This window comes from Aulonocara stuartgranti, assembly GCF_965226115.1.
Source record: "Aulonocara stuartgranti genome assembly, chromosome: 3".
Classification (NCBI taxonomy): Eukaryota; Metazoa; Chordata; class Actinopteri; order Cichliformes; family Cichlidae; genus Aulonocara; species Aulonocara stuartgranti.
In genome coordinates this window covers 30,048,486-30,070,303 of record NC_138941.1, presented here as the reverse complement: position 1 = coordinate 30,070,303, position 21,818 = coordinate 30,048,486, and the positions used below count along the sequence as shown (strand labels likewise).

The following is a 21,818-nucleotide window of genomic DNA, read 5'->3' as shown; positions in this document are numbered from 1 at the left end:
TGAGATGTCAGAGTGGGGCTGGCTGAAGAGAGGAGAAAGAGAGGACAAGGTCTTCTTCCTCTGATTTTGTTGGACTTTGTTCGTCTCTGGCACTGTGCTCGAAAGCTGTGTGAATACGTTACCCCCCTGGTTTATAAGTTACCCCCTTAAACCGCACTGGAAAGGGAAGGGGGAGCGAAAGGGAGGCGAAGGAGAGTGGAGATGAACCAGAGGGAGCAGAAGGAAAGAACCAACAGAGGAACAAACACAGACGAGAACAGAACAAAAAGAGTCGCAAATAAGAAGAACCTTGAAGAGTTGCAGCATAATTATTATCCATTTGCCACGTTTTGTATTGGTGTGGCCCAGCAGCTGCAGGGATGTGGATAGAAACCAAAACAGAGATGGAGGAGGCCAGCAGGACGCGTGCCAGCTTCAGTCGGCATGTGTTGAATGGCCTGCTATTGTGCAGTGGAGACATGGAGCACTTGGATAAGTACATGAAGGGTAGGAAAAAACTCACAATACATGTCATCCAGAAGCCTTTTCTTACAATACTAATCTTAACCCTTTAAAGCCGGTCAGAGCGGGCACGCTCCGTTTTGCGTAATTATTTTTAAATCCCTGTAGAACCAGAACCTCGTAAGCTAGCGCAATAAGTTTTTTGCATATGAAACCGGAGGAGTTGTACTTACATCTTATGCCATCAGCTTGTCCTCGGTCACGGTTTCCTTCCACATATAGCTTTGCAAAAATTGCAAAAAAAGCGCTTGCAGGAACAAAAGCACAATATTTGCCGATCCAATCAGCTGTTCGTAACACTTCCCACATTGAAACAGATGTCAGCACGAACGATCGCATGTCCGCCATTTCCTGCCTGAAACCGGAAGTGACGTCATTTCCGCGGAAAATGTAGTTTTTACTTGTAGGCCTTAAAAGCCTATATTGGTGTTTTTAAAAGTCATGTTTGACTTTATGCTTTTCTGAATAGTTTCTCAGATGCTTAGAACTCGAATTGCACTGCTTTAAATAGTTTATTTTGATGCACATGCTGCTTTCTTTGCAAATTTGCATCATAGGATTGTTTTTCGTTTTTCCTGCAGTGTATATAAAAATTGCTGTATCTCAAAAATAAAACTATAAAGACACTCAAAATAAATTTCCTGTTGTTGTAAACAATTTTTTGCAACTTTTTTGTATTTAAAGTTTTGAGGGATAAGCCTCTTAAATTTCTCCAAGTAGAAATATATGTAAAAAAAAAAAAAAAAAAAAAAAAAAGATTTTAAATTTTTTTGTAGTTTATTGCACTTTTTTGCAATTAATGTAGTTACTATGGACTTAATGCATACATATTATTAAAATATGGGCTATAACAGTTGTATTGATATATAGCACCTTAAAATGCTCCCAAAAATGACACTACAGCATGAAAAAACATAAAGTAAGCTCTGGCAGACTTGGTTCTATGGTAGGTCTTAAAGGGTTAATGTAATTAATCGCAAAACTTTGCCACTAGAGGAAGTGCTAAATTACCATAATTATAAATAAATGATTCAAAAAAGCTTACATCACCATTAAAACACTCAGATGCGACTCCCACAGAGAATACTGTCGCACTTTCTCTCCAACTTGGAACGAAATTATCATTAAAATCCAATTTTGATTCTGCTATAAAACCCTGACTTAGCAACAAGAAATCCAACTGCGGCTGAAATTTTGTAAAAGTTGCACTCGCCTCTTTCAGTCCACTTTTACATCTGCAAGCATCTTGCTGTGAAGTGCTGTTTATTTATAGGGACCCTTTTTTTTCCTCATGTGTCCTCAGACAAGTCATTTGTGCTACAGCTGGCAGTCTGTGGCCTGAGAGGGGTGACCAGGGTAATTCTGGCCAACAACCCGCTGAGTGGTGGTCTCATCCTGGCTGCCCTGTACTGGGCTTCCCCCTGGCAGGGCCTGCTGGGAACTCTGGGAGTGTTGGCCTCCACGCTAACAGCTGTCATCACAGGACAAGACAGGTGGGATGATATAGAAATGCACAAACACAGGCAACACTACAGAGGCTGAAAGCAGTGAACATTTATGTGTCCATATTTAATGCTTTGGTCATTCTAAAAGCACATAAATAAAACATATCCTCTTTAACCTTTGACCTTGTAATCTACTCAGGTTCGCTATTGATCGGGGCTTCTACTTAAAATTCACAACTATAAGCCCTGCATACACACCACCCTGCATTTATTTTTGAAGCCTTCTCCCTGTATTTATACCATACAAAGTGAAATGTGTTTTTAAGGTTTATAAAACAATTCCAGCTGAACAGGAGATCCTCAAATTTTTAACTTTGACTTGCAGAGAAAATTTAATGTCACCCATGGGCCTCAGCTCATTAACTCAACTGAACATTTTATTTTTCTTGAGAACCCATTAAAATCTATTTAAAGCTTTGTGTTGCATTACAGAAAAAACAGTACAGATTTATTACCTTTCAGGGTTTTTTTTATTTATGTATTTATTTGCAAAATGTAATCGTCATATGTAAATATTCCTGTTCTGTGTCTGCGTGTATAGTGTTGAGGTGGCGGGAGGTCATCATGGTTTTAATGGCATGTTGGTGTCTCTGCTTATGGGAGTGTATAGCTCAGCTGGAGACTGGTACTGGTGGCTCCTGCTGCCTGTCTTCCTGGGGTCGGCAACATGGTAAGAAACACATACACGGACGCATGTGTTTTATATTCCCTTCTTGTGTGTCCATTTTATTATAGTATAGTAGTAGTATTTCCTCAGAGTGCTTTCTCAACTCTCAAGGTTTCTCAAGGTTAATGGTTCAGGTAAGGGAATGGCTGTCATTCATGTTGTCCTTTCAGTCAGATTCTCCAAATTCAAAAGAAGATTTTTCCTTCTGTCTGCAGTCGTTCATATCTTTAATATCTGACTCTGTTTGCAAACTTCCCCATCTTTCTATATGTACTGTACATGTGAAAATCGCGGTCAACAAATATGACACTGATTAATCCAAATATAGCATGAAAGGAGGAGCTGACGTGGAGATGGGTTGCAAAGCAGCTTGGACATGCAAAGCAACCAGAGGCAAGCTATGGCATGTTGCCTAAATAGCATGCTGTAAATGTGAGGTGCCGGTTGAATGCATAGAAAGTGTATCAGCTGAGCCAGCAGTGATGCAGGCTGGCACTTAGATCAGCTGATCTACAGAGATTATATATTCTTTAAAATACATCTTGTTATTTATTGATACATTAGCTACTTGATTCTTTTTAGGGAGTAATTTTCAAGTACCCACCACCTCAGGCGTTTTCCAGACTTTAACAAATGTTAAGGTTGGTGTCATTCAGAAAAAAAAGTAGTTCATCATTATCATTATCATTATTTTCTTATCAAAAATGAACAAAGATGAATTTGTTAAATTTCTCAGTGCAGTAATGTATATTTTAAACAAAGCACATTGGAATAAAGCTTCCCCATCATGAGTTGTCTCTGCTGAGATCTACAGTAGTCAGTCAACAGGATATTCAAGAAAAAGAAGTGACTGCCTCAGTGACAAAACGTGCCTCCCACTGAAAAGTCCAGATAAACATTACAGTGGGGCAAAAAAGTATTTAGTCAGCCACCGATTGTGCAAGTTCCCCCACTTAAAATGATGACAGAGGTCAGTAATTTGCACCAGAGGTACACTTCAACTGTGAGAGACAGAATGTGAAAAAAAAATCCATGAATCCACATGGTAGGATTTGTAAAGAATTTATTCGTAAATCAGGGTGGAAAATAAGTATTTGGTCAATAACAAAAATACAACTCAATACTTTGTAACATAACCTTTGTTGGCAATAACAGAGGTCAAATGTTTACTATAGGTCTTTACCAGGTTTGCACACACAGTAGCTGGTATTTTGGCCCATTCCTCCATGCAGATCTTCTCGAGAGCGGTGATGTTTTGGGGCTGTCGCCGAGCAACACGGACTTTCAACTCCCGCCACAGATTTTCTATGGGGTTGAGGTCTGGAGACTGGCTAGGCCACTCCAGGACTTTCAAATGCTTCTTACGGAGCCACTCCTTTGTTGCCCGGGCGGTGTGTTTTGGATGATTGTCATGTTGGAAGACCCAGCCTCGTTTCATCTTCAAAGTTCTCACTGATGGAAGGAGGTTTTGGCTCAAAATCTCACGATACATGGCCCCATTCATTCTGTCCTTAACACGGATCAGTCGTCCTGTCCCCTTGGCAGAAAAACAGCCCCATAGCATGATGTTTCCACCCCCATGCTTCACAGTAGGTATGGTGTTCTTGGGATGCAACTCAGTATTCTTCTTCCTCCAAACACGACGAGTTGAGTTTATACCAAAAAGTTCTACTTTGGTTTCATTTGACCACATGACATTCTCCCAATCCTCTGCTGTATCATCCATGTGCTCTCTGGCAAACTTCAGACGGGCCTGGACATGCACTGGCTTCAGCAGCGGAACACGTCTGGCACTGCGGGATTTGATTCCCTGCCGTTGTAGTGTGTTACTGATGGTGACCTTTGTTACTTTGGTCCCAGCTCTCTGCAGGTCATTCACCAGGTCCCCCCGTGTGGTTCTGGGATCTTTGCTCACCGTTCTCATGATCATTTTGACCCCACGGGATGAGATCTTGCGTGGAGCCCCAGATCGAGGGAGATTATCAGTGGTCTTGTATGTCTTCCATTTTCTGATGATTGCTCCCACAGTTGATTTTTTCACACCAAGCTGCTTGCCTATTGTAGATTCACTCTTCCCAGTCTGGTGCAGGTCTACAATACTTTTCCTGGTGTCCTTCGAAAGCTCTTTGGTCTTGGCCATGGCGGAGTTTGGAGTCTGACTGTGTGAGGATGTGGACAGGTGTCTTTTATACAGATGATGAGTTCAAACAGGTGCCATTCATACAGGTAACGAGTGGGGGACAGAAAAGCTTCTTACAGAAGACGTTACAGGTCTGTGAGAGCCAGAGATTTTCCTTGTTTGAGGTGACCAAATACTTATTTTCCACCCTGATTTATGAATAAATTCTTTACAAATCCTACCATGTGAATTCATGGATTTTTTTTCACATTCTGTCTCTCACAGTTGAAGTGTACCTCTGGTGCAAATTACTGACCTCTGTCATCATTTTAAGTGGGGGAACTTGCACAATCGGTGGCTGACTAAATACTTTTTTGCCCCACTGTATACACTTTCTGGGTTTTCCTTTTGTCTATTTCATTTCTAAATGAAATAGACAAAATAGTAATATTTCTAATTACTTCTTCCTTACTCTTTTCATTTTTTCAGTGTCTTTCTGTTTAGTGGACTCTCATCATTTTTAGACCGCTGGGACTTGCCTGCTGCCGTGTTTCCCTTCAACATTATTATCATCCTCTACCTCCTGTGTACTGGCCCAGAACACCCCTATTTTCCACACCACTCAATAAAACCACCAGGGGCCCTGGAGCCCAATGCTACAGAGCTCATAGCATTACAGGTAAAGAATATGTAAAACCTCTGAACTGGGATTCTGTCTGATAAATACTGTAGAAGTAATTACGTGAAGGTACAGAGAGGCAACTATAATCTGGAATCGACAACTAAAACCTTGAGATATGGAATAAGAATGACCAAAATACTGAAGGCTACATTGTAACTAGGGATGGGTATTGATTAGATTTTCACAATTCCGATTCCATTTTCGATTCTGTTTAACGAATCGATTCTTTATCGATTTTTTTTTTTAAATAAAAAGAACACTAAGGTCGATTAGCTTACAACTTTGTTTTATATCTTCTCTTTGAACAAGATAGAAATTTAGGAGTAACATGGCCTTACAAACCCAGCAGTGAGATCTTAAGAGATCCACAGCCGACGGCTTTTCAATGGGGTGTCACAGGGTCCCCAGGAAAAAAAATAGTAAATGAAAAATTATAAAATAAATATTCTTCTGTAGCAATAACAAAGTATAACATAAAGTATTCAGTAGCAATTACACAAGAATATCCAGTAATGTCCCTGCCTACAATTAAACACGTTCACTTACCGAAAATCAGGGGCATCTGCTGTGGCAAATGGGTGCAAGCCTTTGACCACAAACTTAGACGAATGTCACCGAGCAGTGACTATCCTGGCCTGAAAGGAGACGCTACCGGTAGACTGCAGCGAGAACTGCCAGCATCTGAGCCAGACTCTGTCTGTCTCTCTCATCATGGTCGCCTAAATGCACAGCAATGGCAGGTTTTGTAATAAGGCAGATCGCGCTAACATAAAATGCACTGTTAGTTGATTATTTACCTGCCGCATTAACAGGAGAAGGACGTGCAAACGTTACCGCTGCTGCTGGGTTGAGATTCACGAGTCCGGAGCGGAATTAAAAACTTCATTTAAGGTCATCGTGTGTTTTGTGAGCAAATGCTTTTGCATATTCGTAGTGTTTCCTCCCTTAAATGAAATATCTACTTTGCAAGTATTGCAAGTTGCCCTGTTGTCATCCGTTCTCGTAAAGTATAACCAAACTTTTGAGCGTTTGAGCCGCCATGTTTCCTGCCAGGTAAATGACGCTCCGCAACGTGGTGACGTCATTCGGGGCGACTGGAATCGATAAGGGAATCGATTGCAAAAATGGCAAACAATTCCAAGGAATTGAAACAGTGGGAACCGGTTCTCAACAAGAACCGGTTTTCGATACCCATCCCTAATTGTGACAGATTTTTATACCTGTCACTCTTTTGATTTTTGATTTACTTTCATACTGGGACAGAAAGTCTAACACAATGAAAATGAATTGTTCATTTGTCTCATATCATCTAGCCATGTCCAGGTGCATTATTTGCCTCAGGCCTTAGCTCCCTGAAGTTGTCCAAATGTTTTCTGTGAAACTGTGAAAATTATTGAGACTGATTTCTGCATATTCAAGTTTATGTTAGAGTTGACATCTTGGTTTTCAGTCTGACTGTGTTGGCTCAGTCCTACTGGCACAATCACCCATTATATCCTGTCTATTCACTCAGGTGCCATTTCCTAGAGTATGAAGTACTGTTTATTGCTATTTCATTACAAAAAGAGACATTTCTGTTTTCTGGCTGTCCTCACTGATATAATTAGAACTATTGAAACTATTAAAACGGATTATGAAATAAATGTGTTAAGTGTCATATAAGCTATAAACAGTACATAAAAAAAAAATCTAAATCTCTAACATCTTGCATAACCAAATAACTGTCTTTCGTGCGAGCCTAATTTCACTGGCACTAGTGATACTGTTAACTTCAGTGATAATTATCACACAGGAGAGTCAGATTTACAGTAACATTACTTTGAGACGAGGATCATTTAATGATCCAGAACACAGGTGGGCTGTGCTCAATGCATTAGGAGAACTTTATTACAGCACTATATCTCATTGATGCCATTAGGAGTTTATTAGTATCCCACACATATAAAAGCAAGTCACACTTTCTTAAAATGTGTCTCTCTGCTGAGAGTTAATGGTGCTGTGAGACTAGTAGAGAGGAAACTAATATTCTTATCCAGGATGTGCCAGAGGGGTAAATATTAAATAGTGAAAATATGCTGGCAAAGACGATTTTTAAAGATTTGGAGTCCAGCAGTGAATGCATTCGAAGTGCACCATGGGAAAAGTTTTAATTAATTTTAGTATGATCCCATTTTCTTCTAGATAGACAAATGCATATATATGAAAAAATTATAAGTGCAATTACTGGACAAGGTTGTACAGTTTGTACAATTTTAACCCACACTTGGAAACAACATGAATGCAGGATGGAGCCATGCCTTCATTTTTTTTTTCCCACCAAATGTTGATCTTACCATCCAAATGTTGCAGCATTAATCAAGGCTCATCAAAACAGGCAATGTTTTTCCACTTTTCTCTTGCCTCTCTACATTGTTCAAGGTTTTCAGAGTTACCTTGGCTGTAAAGAGTGGACGCTGTTACTGTTTCCTTCCTATCAGTTTGCAGCTTTGTGGCCATTCTCCGCTGACATCTGGCGTTAACAAAACATTTTCCCTTCAGTGATCTAATAGGTAAAGTCGCTTTCTTGGACCATTCTCTGTAAACCCTAAAGGTGGTTTTCCAGGAAAATCCCAGCAGATCAGCATTTTCTGAGATCCTAAGACCAGTGCATCTGGTGCAAACAATGATGGAACATTAAAAGTCACTTAAATCAGCTTTCCTCTCTCTGATATTTCTTCTTTCTTCTCTCTCATGTCTAAATATACTGAGAGCTTTTAATGAGATTGGCTAATTAGATATTTATTTTACTAAGCAGCAGAACAGGTGTACCTAACAAAGGAGACAGGGAGTGCCTAATCACTCCACTTTAAGTCCCACCAGCACATTAGCCACTTGATTGGTTTTATGAAATTCTGCCTGAGAAGTATCAAACTACGTGATGGTTAAATGGATTTCTGTTACTGATGAGCTGACATCATGAGGACTTCCACTAGAGATGCTGCTCATTTGCAGTCACAAACGGAAATATTAGAAGTTGGTAGGATATATAATGAAGAAAAAAAAGAGACAGAAACCAAGCTTAACTAAGGCCAGGGTTATCCTAAGAGTGCGCATCATGTTGCAGCCTGGTCTCCAGAGTGAACAAGTAACTGGGAGCACTATATGCATAAGAGCAGCCAGCTATGACTCACCAGTTACTTAGCAACAGTCAGTGGTGGCGCTCCTGTTTGGAAATTATAATGAGTCAAAACTGTTTCAACGGATGATTTTTGCTGGGAGAATGTGATTGCACAGGTTAAGCTCTTTATAAAGGTTACGGTTTTAATTGTATTCTTTTCCGTTTCTATGGAGAGAAAGGGCTTGGACTTGTGATGAATGGTTTAAATATCAGGTTCCCAGTAAGTTTGGGAGTAGGTGGGTGGGCTGAGGTGGGGGTTCATGGGGATTTGGGAACTTGGGGCTCAGCAGTCAGGGACAAAAAGACAAAACAAAGTGAGAACTTACTCCTGAATTTGAAGCTGAAAGTATAGTAGACTGTCTACAAGTTGCTGAACAGTGTACCTTTGTAAGGAATTTATTTCCTTTCATCTCTTGAATTCAAATGAAAGGCACTTACCTTGAGCTGCTTCTCACAAGACAAGAATCCAGACTCTCACCAGCTGCTGTGTTCGGCTTTTGATCTCAGTGAGCCAGCTGGCATCTCAGCACTTACACAGCGACTGAATTTAAATTCGATCTTTGGCAGACCCAATTAGGTGACCCAAATCAGAAAAGCTTTGTGGTCATGTGGATATTATAATGTCTTAACAGCTAGGTTTATGCTCTAATGACAATTTGGCAGTTTAAAAATATACAGTCTATACAAAAATATTTTGTATAGACTCACACAGAGAAACACCAAATACGCTGGCATGACATCAGGTCACTGACTTGATCATGGAAGAATATCCAGTTTCTTTGTGTTGAGAAACTCCTGTGTTGTCATTGCAGTATGCTTTGTGTCATTACCATTGTACTGTGAAACTCTGTCAGATTAATTTTGCAGCATTTGGCTGAAACTGAGCAGAAAGTAAAGCCCTGCACACTTGAGAACTCATCCAGTTATTTCTGTCATCATCAGCAAACACATCATTTCCACTTGCAGCCATTCATGAGGACATCTCATGATTGTGGATTCTGACAGTGATGTGACTGCTTTCTCAAGAGTGTCCTTGACTGGTGGAAGGGGGGTTTTATATCAAAGGAAGTAATTTACAGTCATCAAGGTTGAGGGCCAAATTATCAGCTAACTTGCATTATTTTTCATTTTTATTTCTCATGTTACCAAAGCACACTCGTAGTCAGCACAGACTGCTTTCTCAACGAAACTGGAGCTCCAGATTCTCTCCTGGGCTGTTAGTACAATTAACCTCACAGCAATTCATGCTGTTTGTCAGATAACCAGCACCACAAACACGGTCAAAAGGTGCAGGTTAGTGACTCCAATTAGCCGAGGTTATGTCTAGAAGATAACCGAGAGCATAGTTTGAACCCACTTGTCAAACAAAGAGGACAAAAAGGAGTTATGCATTAACAAGCATCTTCTCCCCGTGTCTGCATGGGTTCTCTTTGGGTACTCTGGCTTCCCCCCACAGGCCTGAGACATGTAGTTAGGTTAATTGGTGACTGTAAATTATCCATAGGTGAATATGTGAATGCAAATAGTTGTCTGTCTCTCGCCTTATGGCAAATGGGATAGGCCACTCATGACCCAGATAATCAGAAGAAAAGGGATTGATTTTATCCCATGTGTTGTTGCCACAAAAGAGAAAATGACATATAGATACCAAATGCATTAGGCAGTAGTCAGGTGAGGCACAGCTGCAGGAGAAGCCAACGCACCGGAGCTGCATCGGCTCACCACGCCGTCCTGCTTAAATAGCACTGGGTCCTGAGTGTGTGTTGTGGTTGGTGAAGTATTTGGCGGTGATCTGGAAAACTGCACCCGAGTATTGTTAAAACAGCAACCGTGAATAAAGTATGCTGGAAAGCATGAACGTGTGGTCGGGTCTGCCGTGGATTTATTACACCAGCTTAACGCATATGCAAATTTGAGCATTTTAACATGGGAGTCAGCTGGAATTGAATAGCCTGTGGAATCAGCCTCAAGTGTCCATTTAGGGAACTTCAGTCTTTGGCTCCTGTGCTTTGACTTCAGCTTTCATCCACTGGAGCCGAGAGACATTCTTTCAGTTTTTGTGCATGACTTTGCTTCATTATTTCTTTAAGAAAATAACAAAACACTGATGGCAGGGACATGACCTTAGAAGACCTGTAAGCAGGCTTCCTGGTATGAAGCTATCTGACAGAGACTACAGACTGAAGTTGTTTCTTCTTTTTTGTAGCACATTGCCTAAAGTGCATTTCTGTACACGACGATATGCAAAGTAACTGCAAAGTTGTATAAACTAGATTAGCCATGCTGCCAGCCGTCAGCCCTGTAAGGTGTCCTGAATATGGAGTCAAGATTTACACACGATTCCATTAACAAGCATCACACCCCGTGGCACAGTTTGTCCCTCACACTAAATAATTACTTTCCACAACTTTCAGCTCCATCACCTCAGATTCTTTTTTTCAGTTTTTTTCCCCACATATCAAAGTTTCTCCATCTTTCCCTCCTTCAGACATATTTCATTGTTTCCTTTCTGATTCACTCCATCTGTCTGTCTTTCATCGCATAAAAAGCTGTTCCTTTAACTTAATAGATTCCCTTTTTGTTTGTTACTTATGAGATTTACACCCTCTAAACCGTTCTTTTCATCTCTGTGCCTCTCTTCCTTCCAGTCTGTTTCCCTGCTCTGCTGTGCAAATCTCCTTCCTCCTTTCTTCCTTCTTTATCTCTCTCCTTCCCTTTAGTTTACAACGAACAAGGTCACTGTGATCCTGTCCCATCCTCATATTCCTTGCTACTTCTTCTTTCCTCTTCCTAATTTCCCCATTTTTATCCAGTATTTATTTTCTGTTGCTCTCTGTTTTACTTTTCTTCCATCAGTCTTCCTCCTCCATTCTTTCTTTCACTCATGTTTCCTCTGGTTCTCTCCAGAGATGGTGATGACGTCGATCCTATTTATATTTGATGTCTTCGGCTTCAGTCAGTCTGCTGAGGATGGTGCTCTGGCTGCACTTCACTGACAGTGTATTTAATCTTGCACAAACACACACACATACACAGGCACGCATGCAAGAGTTACAGCAATATAATGAAAGACCGTTTATGACTTCTAAATATCCGCGACAGGCAGGTGCACCAGCACATCACCATGGAAACTCTTCATTTAACTGGTTTGGATGCAGCACGGGTGTGTGTGAATGTTGGTAAAAAAAAAAATGCTGATTTAAGCTGCAAGAAAGTCACTGAGGTTATTTCAACCATTGTGTTATTATGTTTTTGTGAGAGTGTTTCTGCTCTTGCAACTTATATAAATTCTGTGTAATGCTCTTCAGTATGCTAGGTAATAAAAGCAAAGCAAATAATCCCCTAAGTCCTCTCTTTGTCCAGGTAATACGTGGCATCCCTCTTGGAGTGGGTCAGATCTTTGCCTGTGGGGACCTGGGACCATCCCTTCTCATCTTGGGAGCAGTTTTCCTCTACTCCCCCTTGCTCGCTGTCCATGCTCTGCTGGGATCCGCAGTAGGAACGCTGACCGGTTGGTTTCAATCTGTGTGCTCATGTGGCTGCGTGGGAGGAGTGGGAGAGAGAAAAGTGTTATTGCATTTGTTTGTGCATCATACAAATGCACCACTCACAATAAATCCCAATTTAACACAGTCTTCAGTGATACTGGGATCAACTTGTCAGCATTTCATTGTATGATACATCACCTTAGAGCTCACCACTTACAGGGAACTCCTAAACTTCACAGTAAAATGTGAGGAGGTGAGTATTACTGTGTGAAAATAGTTGTGTAACAATGTCCTCAGTGGCTCTGGGGTACCATTTCCAAGCATGAGACAATATTTATGATAGAAAGCCAGCAGTACAAACTATTTATGCTTACTGAGGGGAGAAGTAAACATCACAAGGTAGTTTTGTTTGTGTTATGGGGGGGTAGAAGGATCCAATTTACCTTCACAAAGGACTTAAAGTCTGCCTTTTTTGAGCCTATTAGGCCTTTCTTGAAAACATTGTAAATATAAGACACAAAACACAAAGAGAAATACAGCCTCAGTCAGACTGAAAATTGGAGTAGCTCATGGTTCCCTACAGAGCTGCTCTAGGTCTGTTTCATGCTCTGACGTCTGTGATTTTACAAATTGTGAATCCATTGTTTATCCATATGAACCTGCTTTAGTTTACTTTAGGAAAAATGCACACATTGGACAGGTTGCAAATCAATTACAAGGCTGGAAGACACAGATTATTCATATTCTTATTCACACAATTATCCTACAGTAATTTACATGCCTTGAGATTGATACCCAGGTGGAAACATGATGATAATCCCAACTGAGTCATTAACATTTACACATAATATACTGGAAAACTCTGTTTATATTAACAATATTAACAGATTTGGCCTAAAAGCTATGCTTTATCGTGCTTTACTGGTTTGTGAAACAGTGTGTCAAAGTTGGTGTTACGCATGTAGTCACACCTGTGCCCAAAAGCAAAATGCAATACCTCTGCCAGGACCTGAAGACGTAAATGTCTGCATGCGAAGTGTCAAATGAAAGTGTGTTGTAATGAGTTCAGTTTCAGGTTATGTTCATGCATCTCTCTGAAATTAAGACATGTCAGCAGCAGATATATAAATAAGAAACTGTTAGCAGCAGCAGCTTGTGCGCACGAAGCTAAATAAAACACAAAGCAATTAGCCATGCAGAGCACTAATACTGCTGGCTTATATACACACCCACGGGGCTGTGGCACAGTGTTCTTCTGATATCTGCTTCACTCTGACTCTGTTTACACAAAAGAATGTGTAAACAGAGTCAGCCACATCTATGTAACTTTAGTAAAGTGTCCTAAAATACTGTGTGTGTGTGTGTGTGTGTGTGTGTGTGTGTGTGTGTGTGTGTGTGTGTGTGTGTCTCTACATCATGTGTGTTTGTAGCTATGAGTCATACAGAATAAAAAAAAGAAGAGTGGGAGTGAGCTGGTACAGCTACACACTCACACAAACCTGTGGACACATGCTAACAGTGGCAGGGACATACACACAGGAGTGCAGAAACACACAAACACAAACAACCACACAGACTGCTGCAATAAAAACAACGGTGTGATGGGAAAGTAATCAAAGGGATGTGACTATAATGAGATTGTGTAGGAGACAGAGCCAAGAGGAAGCAGCCTGATGTAGCGTAGCAGCTAAATGCAGACAGACAAAATGCCAAAGTCTCTCTCACTGCTATTTGTGCATTCTCTCTTTTTTCTGTGATCCATTCTTCTTTCCTTCATTTCTTTGTAATGTGGCTTTTGCTCTTAGTGATTTTAGAATTTTAGTCATATTTTAGCCATATTAAGCTATTTGAAGTATTTTATTAACATGAAAGTCACTCACTTTTGTCTCTGTCATTTAGACACCTGTAATTTCGGGCTCCATCAGAAAGATTTTAGCTGCTGCAAAACCCAAAATTTAGCCGCTAGCCTAAAATATGCTCTTATCCAGCAAACAATCCTGTTCCTAATTTTAAATGCTGTTGTTACTGCAATTGGCTTACTATACATCTGCCAGGTGACAAATCTCTCAAAAAAGAATAAAACTAAACTTAATTTATTATTTTTGTACTTTTTGTCTACAAAAGTCTGATGTATCAGATTCCTCTGCATCACAGATCTCCACAGTTGTTCTTAACTACTAAACTATACTGTATATACAGTCATGAGAAAAGTTCATAACATTTACTGTGTAATTATAAGCATCATTTAACCTCTTGGTATTGTTTGGTGAACCAGAAGCTCTGAATAAATGTAAAATGGACACCCACACACCGAAAGAAAAGAAGCCACAGCGGCAACAATTGAGACAGTTGAGAGTGTGAATAAGTGCTACAAGGTTAAACTTACAACTGAATCCTGTTCAGCAGAGAATTAGAACAAGAATAGAAGGATCAGTGTCAGGAGACAAAACATGGAGATGGAGAATTGAGAAAGGGTATAATAAGTTTTGAAGGGAAAGTAAGGATAAGGCGTGACCTGAGTAAATGAAATAAAAAAGTGACAGGGAGAGAAACAACAAAAGACCTTGTATCATTATTTGGACAAGATAAGTAAACCGATAATCTTTTGTGATATACAAAAAAACCTGTATAATTCATCTATGGACTAAATGTCACCATTTTATTTCTTTGTTTGTTTGTTTAGGTTTTGTTTTGTACTTACAAAGTATGAAATCAGTGACAAAAACATAAATAAAAACAAAAAAAATGACTGTAGTGCTAAATGTGTAAAGATCAAATGGCAGGCAGGTGGCAGATGTTCAGAAATGTGTAATTTATTGACAGGCCGATGAAATCATTGAGGCTGTCTCAGCTTAACAGCTTCATCGCCTTTTAATGTCTTCAGAAGGAGGCAGAAAGATACAGAAGCATGGGTCAGACTTGGAGAGGAGAGAGTGTGAGGACATTTTTAGAGCTGTCATTCAAAGGATTGTGCTGTAAACTAGTCCCATGAGGGATTTCAGGAGGAGGAGATCAGGGGCTGTATGTAGGCCATAGCCTGTCTACCTTCTGCTGCATTCATATTGTGTATCAGGTACAGGAGGAAAGAAAAAGTGAGGCATCAGAGAAGTCAACTACGGTTCACTCTTAACTCTGGGTTCTTTCATCAAAAGATTTTTCATCAAATCTCACATCTGCATTTGTGATTTTGCATAGCGTAGCATCAGGAGAACAAAAGAAAGGAGGAAGAAGGATGTTTATTTGTGACATGAAGTATAATGTTGTAATGCATAGGGATGTTTAAAATATATCAAATTAGAGTGTAAAGTAAACGGCAACACCTGCTTTTGTGATTTTATTTAGGCTCTTGGCAGAATTATGGTCAAACTGTACACCAGTGGTCTTGAGTCAGACCTTCGGGTATTACATAAGAAGCTTAACGACATACATGAAGTATTTTCTGTGAATGGCTGAGCTGAACAGTCGGAAATTTCTGTTTATAAAGTCAAAGCATGTTTCTATTAAATTTCATAGTAATAATAGAATAATGGAAATTTCCAAAGGTATAATGATTTCCAGCAAATAACTGTAGCAATAATCATGAATTAGGCCAGCAAAAAGAAAAACTGCCCATTTCTACTATATTTCATAGTAATATTGTTTTCACATTTTTATTCCATTATTACCATGTTATTACCAAGCTGTAATATAAAGTACCACTAAAGCTAAGATAAATAATTCAATCTGATGCTTAGACTGTTGAACCCTAGAGAGTATTAACATTTGAGTCCACAATTTTCCCCCTTAAAAACATCAAAGGATGCGTCACTAGTTGCATGAAGCCCAGAGGATCAGCGCCTCCAGAATTACTTTCATGGGTATAGCCACTAAAAATATTGGGGTGGCACACCTGAAACAGAATTTCCAGCTTTATTATGCTGTTCCTGCCTCTCACCCTACAGTACCTAGGATAGCGCAGAATTATTACCAACATAGGACGGTCTTGTCAGGAGGGCCCACTGGGTGGGAAAGGAAATTTAGGAGGCAAATACCAAAATACCAAGTTAGACATTATGCAAAGTTCGTATGAGTTCATTGCGATAAATTTCTCCACCATTTAGTCTTTTTGCAAGTCACTGTTAATGGAGGAATGTGAAAAAGAAATGGGAGGAGAGGAGAAAAAAGGAGAGGGGACATACTGGATTTAATATGATATGAATACTCATTCTGACTCATTCTGATAGCACAGATGACATCAGAAAGAGAGTTTCACATCCAGAAACACACAAGAATAAAGACGTAAAAACAGTAAAAAAAAAAAATTTAGTATCCTCCAGGGACTTTCTCCATCAAAGCTATTAGTCTTTAATGGTGTAGAAAGAGACCAAGTGGGAAAAGGAGGAGTGATCAAACAATGAAGGGAACAAGAAAAGTACTGCGTGTGAGAAACAAAAGAAAATGGTTGGAATAAAAGATGGAGAGTGAAGCGTTTAACGAGCAGCTGCTGAAGGAGGTGGCCGTAAAAACAGAAAAAGCAAACGGGAGTGGAAGCCAATAGTCTAGCAGACACAGAGTAAGGAAGCACCACAGGGGTGTGGTCAGTCTGCTTCAGGTCCAGACTGCCAAACTGCTGCTGCCAATGCCTTGTAATAAGGAAATCAATCACAGCACTGCCTGAGGGTCATTAATCTACAGACGAGCCACCAAAATTGATAGTTCCTTATAAAATACAGTCTGTAAAACCAGCATCAAAGCGACCACGCACAGTCGCCATGCATTTACACTGTGTATTATCTTTCCTTTTCAGGCATTAAAATGAAAATGGCTGAAAGATAAAAAATAAAAATGTACATAGCAAAGTGGAGCTCATCCAACTTAGTGCACATGTGTGTAAATGATTTATAAGAAGAGCAAATAGAGGATTAAAGGGTCACTCCTCACAACCAGACCGTGTTCAGTTATTTATTTTATAATATTCGACATATCCAGACAGTTAAAAATCCATCACTCCTACTACAGGGCTCGTGCAATATGCACTCTTTTTATCCAGTTTATATAGTCACTTGCATTAGATCTGAGGGAAAGCACTGGGGATTAGACACAATATTGGTGTGGCTCTTGGAATGGAAATATTTCAGAAGCTGGTGGATTATCACGCTATTTTTCACATTGATGAACAGAATTTGGGCATAATGTGTCCTAATGACTTACAGGTTAAGCTTGTTGTTAACGAGTACACGATAGATTGCCATGAAAGCTGATATTGGTATGTCCTTGAAATGAATATTAATTATTTCGATTGTGTCCTAACTATTAATCTGCAATCTACAACAGGTCAACATTTGAATATGTCCAATACTGTAATTAGATTATCTCCTGACATACTAATTAGCAATTGCTGGCATTCTGCTGATGGATTGGGATGCATTACATTAAAAGGTGTTTACCTACATGAGGGAAGTGAACATGCAGCCATTGCAAATTAGGTATATGACAATGGAGCAAAGTTTAAATAATCAATCAGGAAACAATCTAACACAAAAACTTTTCCAAAAGGTCAGATCTGCTCCAAATGTAAGGTTGAAGATGCATCCATCCAGCTCCATCTGTTGCCTTCCTCTTATCTGATTCAGGGTTACAGGTGGGCTGAGGTTATTCTGGGTCGAGAGGTGGGGTACACCGTGTACAGGTGACCAAGCTATTGCAGAACTAACACAAACAGACAACTGTTCACACTCATATTCCGGGGTACACGAAGAGAACCCACATAGACAGAGAGGAAACAATCAAACTCCACATAGAAAAGCCTCAACCAGTCAGTGGATTGTGCGCCACAACACTGTGTTGCAATACTTTTTTCTTTTTTTTTACATTTCAACAAAGGTTAAATATTTCAGAGAAATGTTAACTGTCATGCTCACTGATTCTGGAAAAAAAAACTTGTTGGCCTTTGCAGACGAACTCAGTGGCTCTACGTGTTCTTACTTCATTGTATTGAAATTGTTATTCTCCCTCAAGAAGGTTAGGAGACATTGTGCAGCTGGTGCCGGAGGCCAGGGAGAAAAAATGTCAGTGCTTTTGGCCCTGCAGAGATTTATCTGGGCCAGCATGCCCCCTGTGCAGTTTGCTTTTAGTTTCAGCGTCACACTGTTGTGGATATCTCGTGTGCACGTGAGTCAGAGGCAAGGCATTGACCTTGTCTTAATCCACCTGCCTTCTTGACATCAAACTCAGAATGAATTAATCTCTTGTGATGAAGATTTGAATGTTATTCTCTGTTTCAAATCTAAAACTGCATGTCACTGATATGTTAAGTGTTAAGAAAATGTAATAGGCAGATTCCCTTTGGTGTGGCCCCATTCGACATACAGTGGCTCAATTCAACCTGCAATATTCTGGAATACAATAGACAAAGCAGGCAAACTGGCAGCGGTTACCTTAGTGATGCATCATATTCTGTAAACCCAGTTACACAAGACTTTAAAATACTAACTGCTCTTCTAGGAGCTTCAGTGAAATGTTGATATTTAGTGACATTTGTTCTCTAATCTGTGCTTTTCTCTTATTTTTGTATCTTGATTGTATATATATTCTCCTGTTTGCTATTTATTCTTGCTATCCACTATTTATATTTTATTGCTGTGGAGCACCCACAATTTCATTATACATGTACAATGACAATAAAGGCCGATTCTATTCTATTCTACTCTGGACCAGTTTTTGTCTCTTCCTGTGTGTTGATTTGAAGTAGCAGCCAGGAAACATTAAAATGTCCTTATTAGGTTACACGCAAATTACACGTTGCACTGAGAGCAGCCACACAATAGTGTGCATGTAGCACCACCACATGGACAGTTATTTAGTACTTCAGCTTGTCAGTGATGGATACAGTAATTAATTGTTATTTGTGTATTTCCACTTGTGTTATTACCATATTTGTGAACAAGTGTGACTCATTCATTGGCTCTTGTGTGTGGCAGGTTTGTCCATGGCAGTGCGTCATGAATCTCTGTACTCAGGTCTGTCAGGGTTTAATGGAGCTCTGGGCTGCATGGCTGTTGGAGGATTCTTCATCTTCAGCTTGTGGACGCACCTCTTTGCTATCGCCAGTGGTAACACAGACACACAGACACACACAGGCACAGTTATTATCTGTTGTCTCAAGTATCTAATGGCAGTTAAATGACGCTGTAGTTACATAACAAATGATGTAAGATGGCATTTAAGTACAAATTTATTCTGGGGGATGCTCTTCTCTTGCCATTGTGTATACTCTAATATGCACAATAGCTTTCGCCTTAGAAAAAGCGCCCTACCAAACAAGTACCTTGGGTATCAGGAATGTGGTGGGAAATCTGACAAATGGAATATGTGGAGTTACCTGCTGTGGTGACGCCTTTTAAATAAGAGAACAGCTTAAAATGGCTTTCAACAGCAATACAACAATATTGTTTCCCATTTTTAAAATAATATGTTCTTGAAATGAAGTGGCCTTCCTTGTATTTGTCTTACAGAATTAATAAAACAGCAAAACAATATTTTTGCTTGTGTAATTGTGAGTCTCAGTACTTAAATATGCCACTGGAGGGCATCAAAGGTTTTATTACTGGTCCAAATGTAAGATTCCCATTGCCTCTGTCCATGGTGCTGAAGCATTAAAGCAGGCTGTCACTTAGCTTTAACCCTTTAAACCAGATGTGGACAACTCCAGGCCTCAAGGGCCGGTGTCCTGTAGGTTTTAGATGTATCCTTGACCCAACACAGCTGATTTAAATGGCTAAATGACCTCCTCAACATGTCTTGATGTTCTCCAGAGGCCTGGTAATGAAATAATCATTTGATTCAGGTGTGTTCACCCAGGGTGATATCTAAAACCTGCAGGACACCGGCCCTTGAGGCATGGAGTTGCCCACCCCTGGGTTAAAGCAGTCAAATGTATTTATTTTTTTTTTAAATTAATCTTGATAATGTGGGTAAAAAGTTTTCATGTGTCGAAAACCTGATAGTAATAAAGAAATACTCACAGCAACCAACTTACTTTGAGAGGAAATTGAGGTCAAACAAACAAGAGATAGTCACCCGTTTGAATGAAAGGCCTCTTTTTTGTGCATTTATGTAATTTGCTCAATGTGCTGATATCCTTTGACTCATCAAAATGTCACTTACTCCATCACAGCTCTTCTCAGTGAATCATCACTAAATGAATTCTTTTGTTGATCATTCTGATGTTGAATCATCCCTCCTTAAGAAGAATATGGCATGTCTCCATTAATGACCACATACGTATGAAATAAACAGCTTATTTAACCCGCAGTCACTCCATTTATGTACATACACTACTTCCACTTTCCTGTCATTAATTCAGTTTATTTCCCCCTTTTCTACATTATCCCTCTACTTATTACTGCTCCTCTCCTTTTTTCCTCTCCTTCATGCTGAATAGCTGTAATTACACTGAACAATTATTTCTAATTGTGTCAGTTATAAGCTGGAAAGGCACTCTGAATAGACAGATTATCTTTCTATTCAGAATGTGTTTCCTTTTCAAACCTTTAACACATAAATACAGAATAAAATTGCAGCTCAGGCAAAAAGCGGTACTGACCCCTCTGAAAAGGGACCTAATCTGCTCACATTAGGTAAATTGGCCTTACGTGGAGCTGGTACTGTGTCTACTGTCAGGAGAAAGTGCGACTAAATACCACAGAGCAGTATGTGAGACAGAAACCTGGAGAGTGATAGGGAGTGAACATGTGGAGGATATATTTGACCTAATCTTTTATTTTTCTCCCATCCGCAGCCTTCTTCTCTGCATATGCTGACATTGCTTTGAGCAATTTGATGGGAACTGTGAGTACACACAGAGGCCTTTCACAACCCTTTTCACATTTTTGATCCCACGCTTGCAAGCTTGGCTTCTTATGTGTTATACTCTGTAGAACTTCCAATTCTTCCAAAGTAGGATATAACTTTCAAATTGATTGGAACTCGATTGTGAAATTTAAATCACTTTCTTTAGCCTTAAATGTGTTTACAGGAGCCACCAAATGTAACTAAAATAACTATAACTTTCAAATAAGTAGTTACAATCTAAAAACATTATGGATTCAGTGTCCTAAAAGCTTGCATATATATAGAAGGAGAATTTCCAAAAGCAGTGGACATGAAATTTTGTCTCACTTCAGTCTTATTCATTATTAAAGATCCTCTCTCTTTTTTTCTGCCAAGGTTGGTCTGCCAGCATGCAGCTGGGCAGCTACTCTGGTGGCCACACTGATGTTGCTGTTGACCGGCAGTTTAGCAGCGTACCGCATCCCGACTGGTCAAGTGAGAGCTCCTGAACGCAACCTGCAGTTGCGAAGCCAATGGGAAGCTGGAAACACCGAAGAAAGGGAGAGCGCAGATGTGTAGCGTGAGGATAGACATGCACCTGTGTACGCAGCACTGTATCTGGACTGTCATGTTGTTAGCTGGATGGAGTAGACCATAAAAGTTTTAGGTAAACATTCTCATGTCAGCATAGGCTTGTTAAAGATGGTGAACACTTTACTGAACACTTTAAGGAGGAGTTCATTCTATATTTTGCCCACAGTGTGGCAATTAAGGCACAGTAGTGAATTGATCAGTTGTCTTTACATAAATGTATGTATTCAAACCTGACCATTTCTATTAAATATGTCAAATATTCCACTCTGATTAGCCCCCTGTATTATTTTCCTC

The 21,818-nt window shown here is 39.8% G+C and overlaps 1 protein-coding gene across 1 annotated transcript; it reads left to right on the top strand.

Annotated features, from left to right (window-relative positions):
• Window positions 1-221: 221 nt before the first annotated feature.
• On the top strand, window positions 222-21,794 carry LOC309701735 (urea transporter 2). The gene is made up of 8 exons (XM_082525950.1): window positions 222-486; window positions 1,805-1,994; window positions 2,548-2,676; window positions 5,282-5,471; window positions 11,995-12,142; window positions 19,079-19,210; window positions 20,899-20,948; window positions 21,327-21,794. The coding sequence occupies exons 1-8, from the start codon at window positions 360-362 to the stop codon at window positions 21,507-21,509; spliced, it is 1,149 nt and encodes a 382-aa protein (XP_082382076.1). The 5' UTR covers window positions 222-359; the 3' UTR covers window positions 21,510-21,794.
• Window positions 21,795-21,818: the final 24 nt, after the last annotated feature.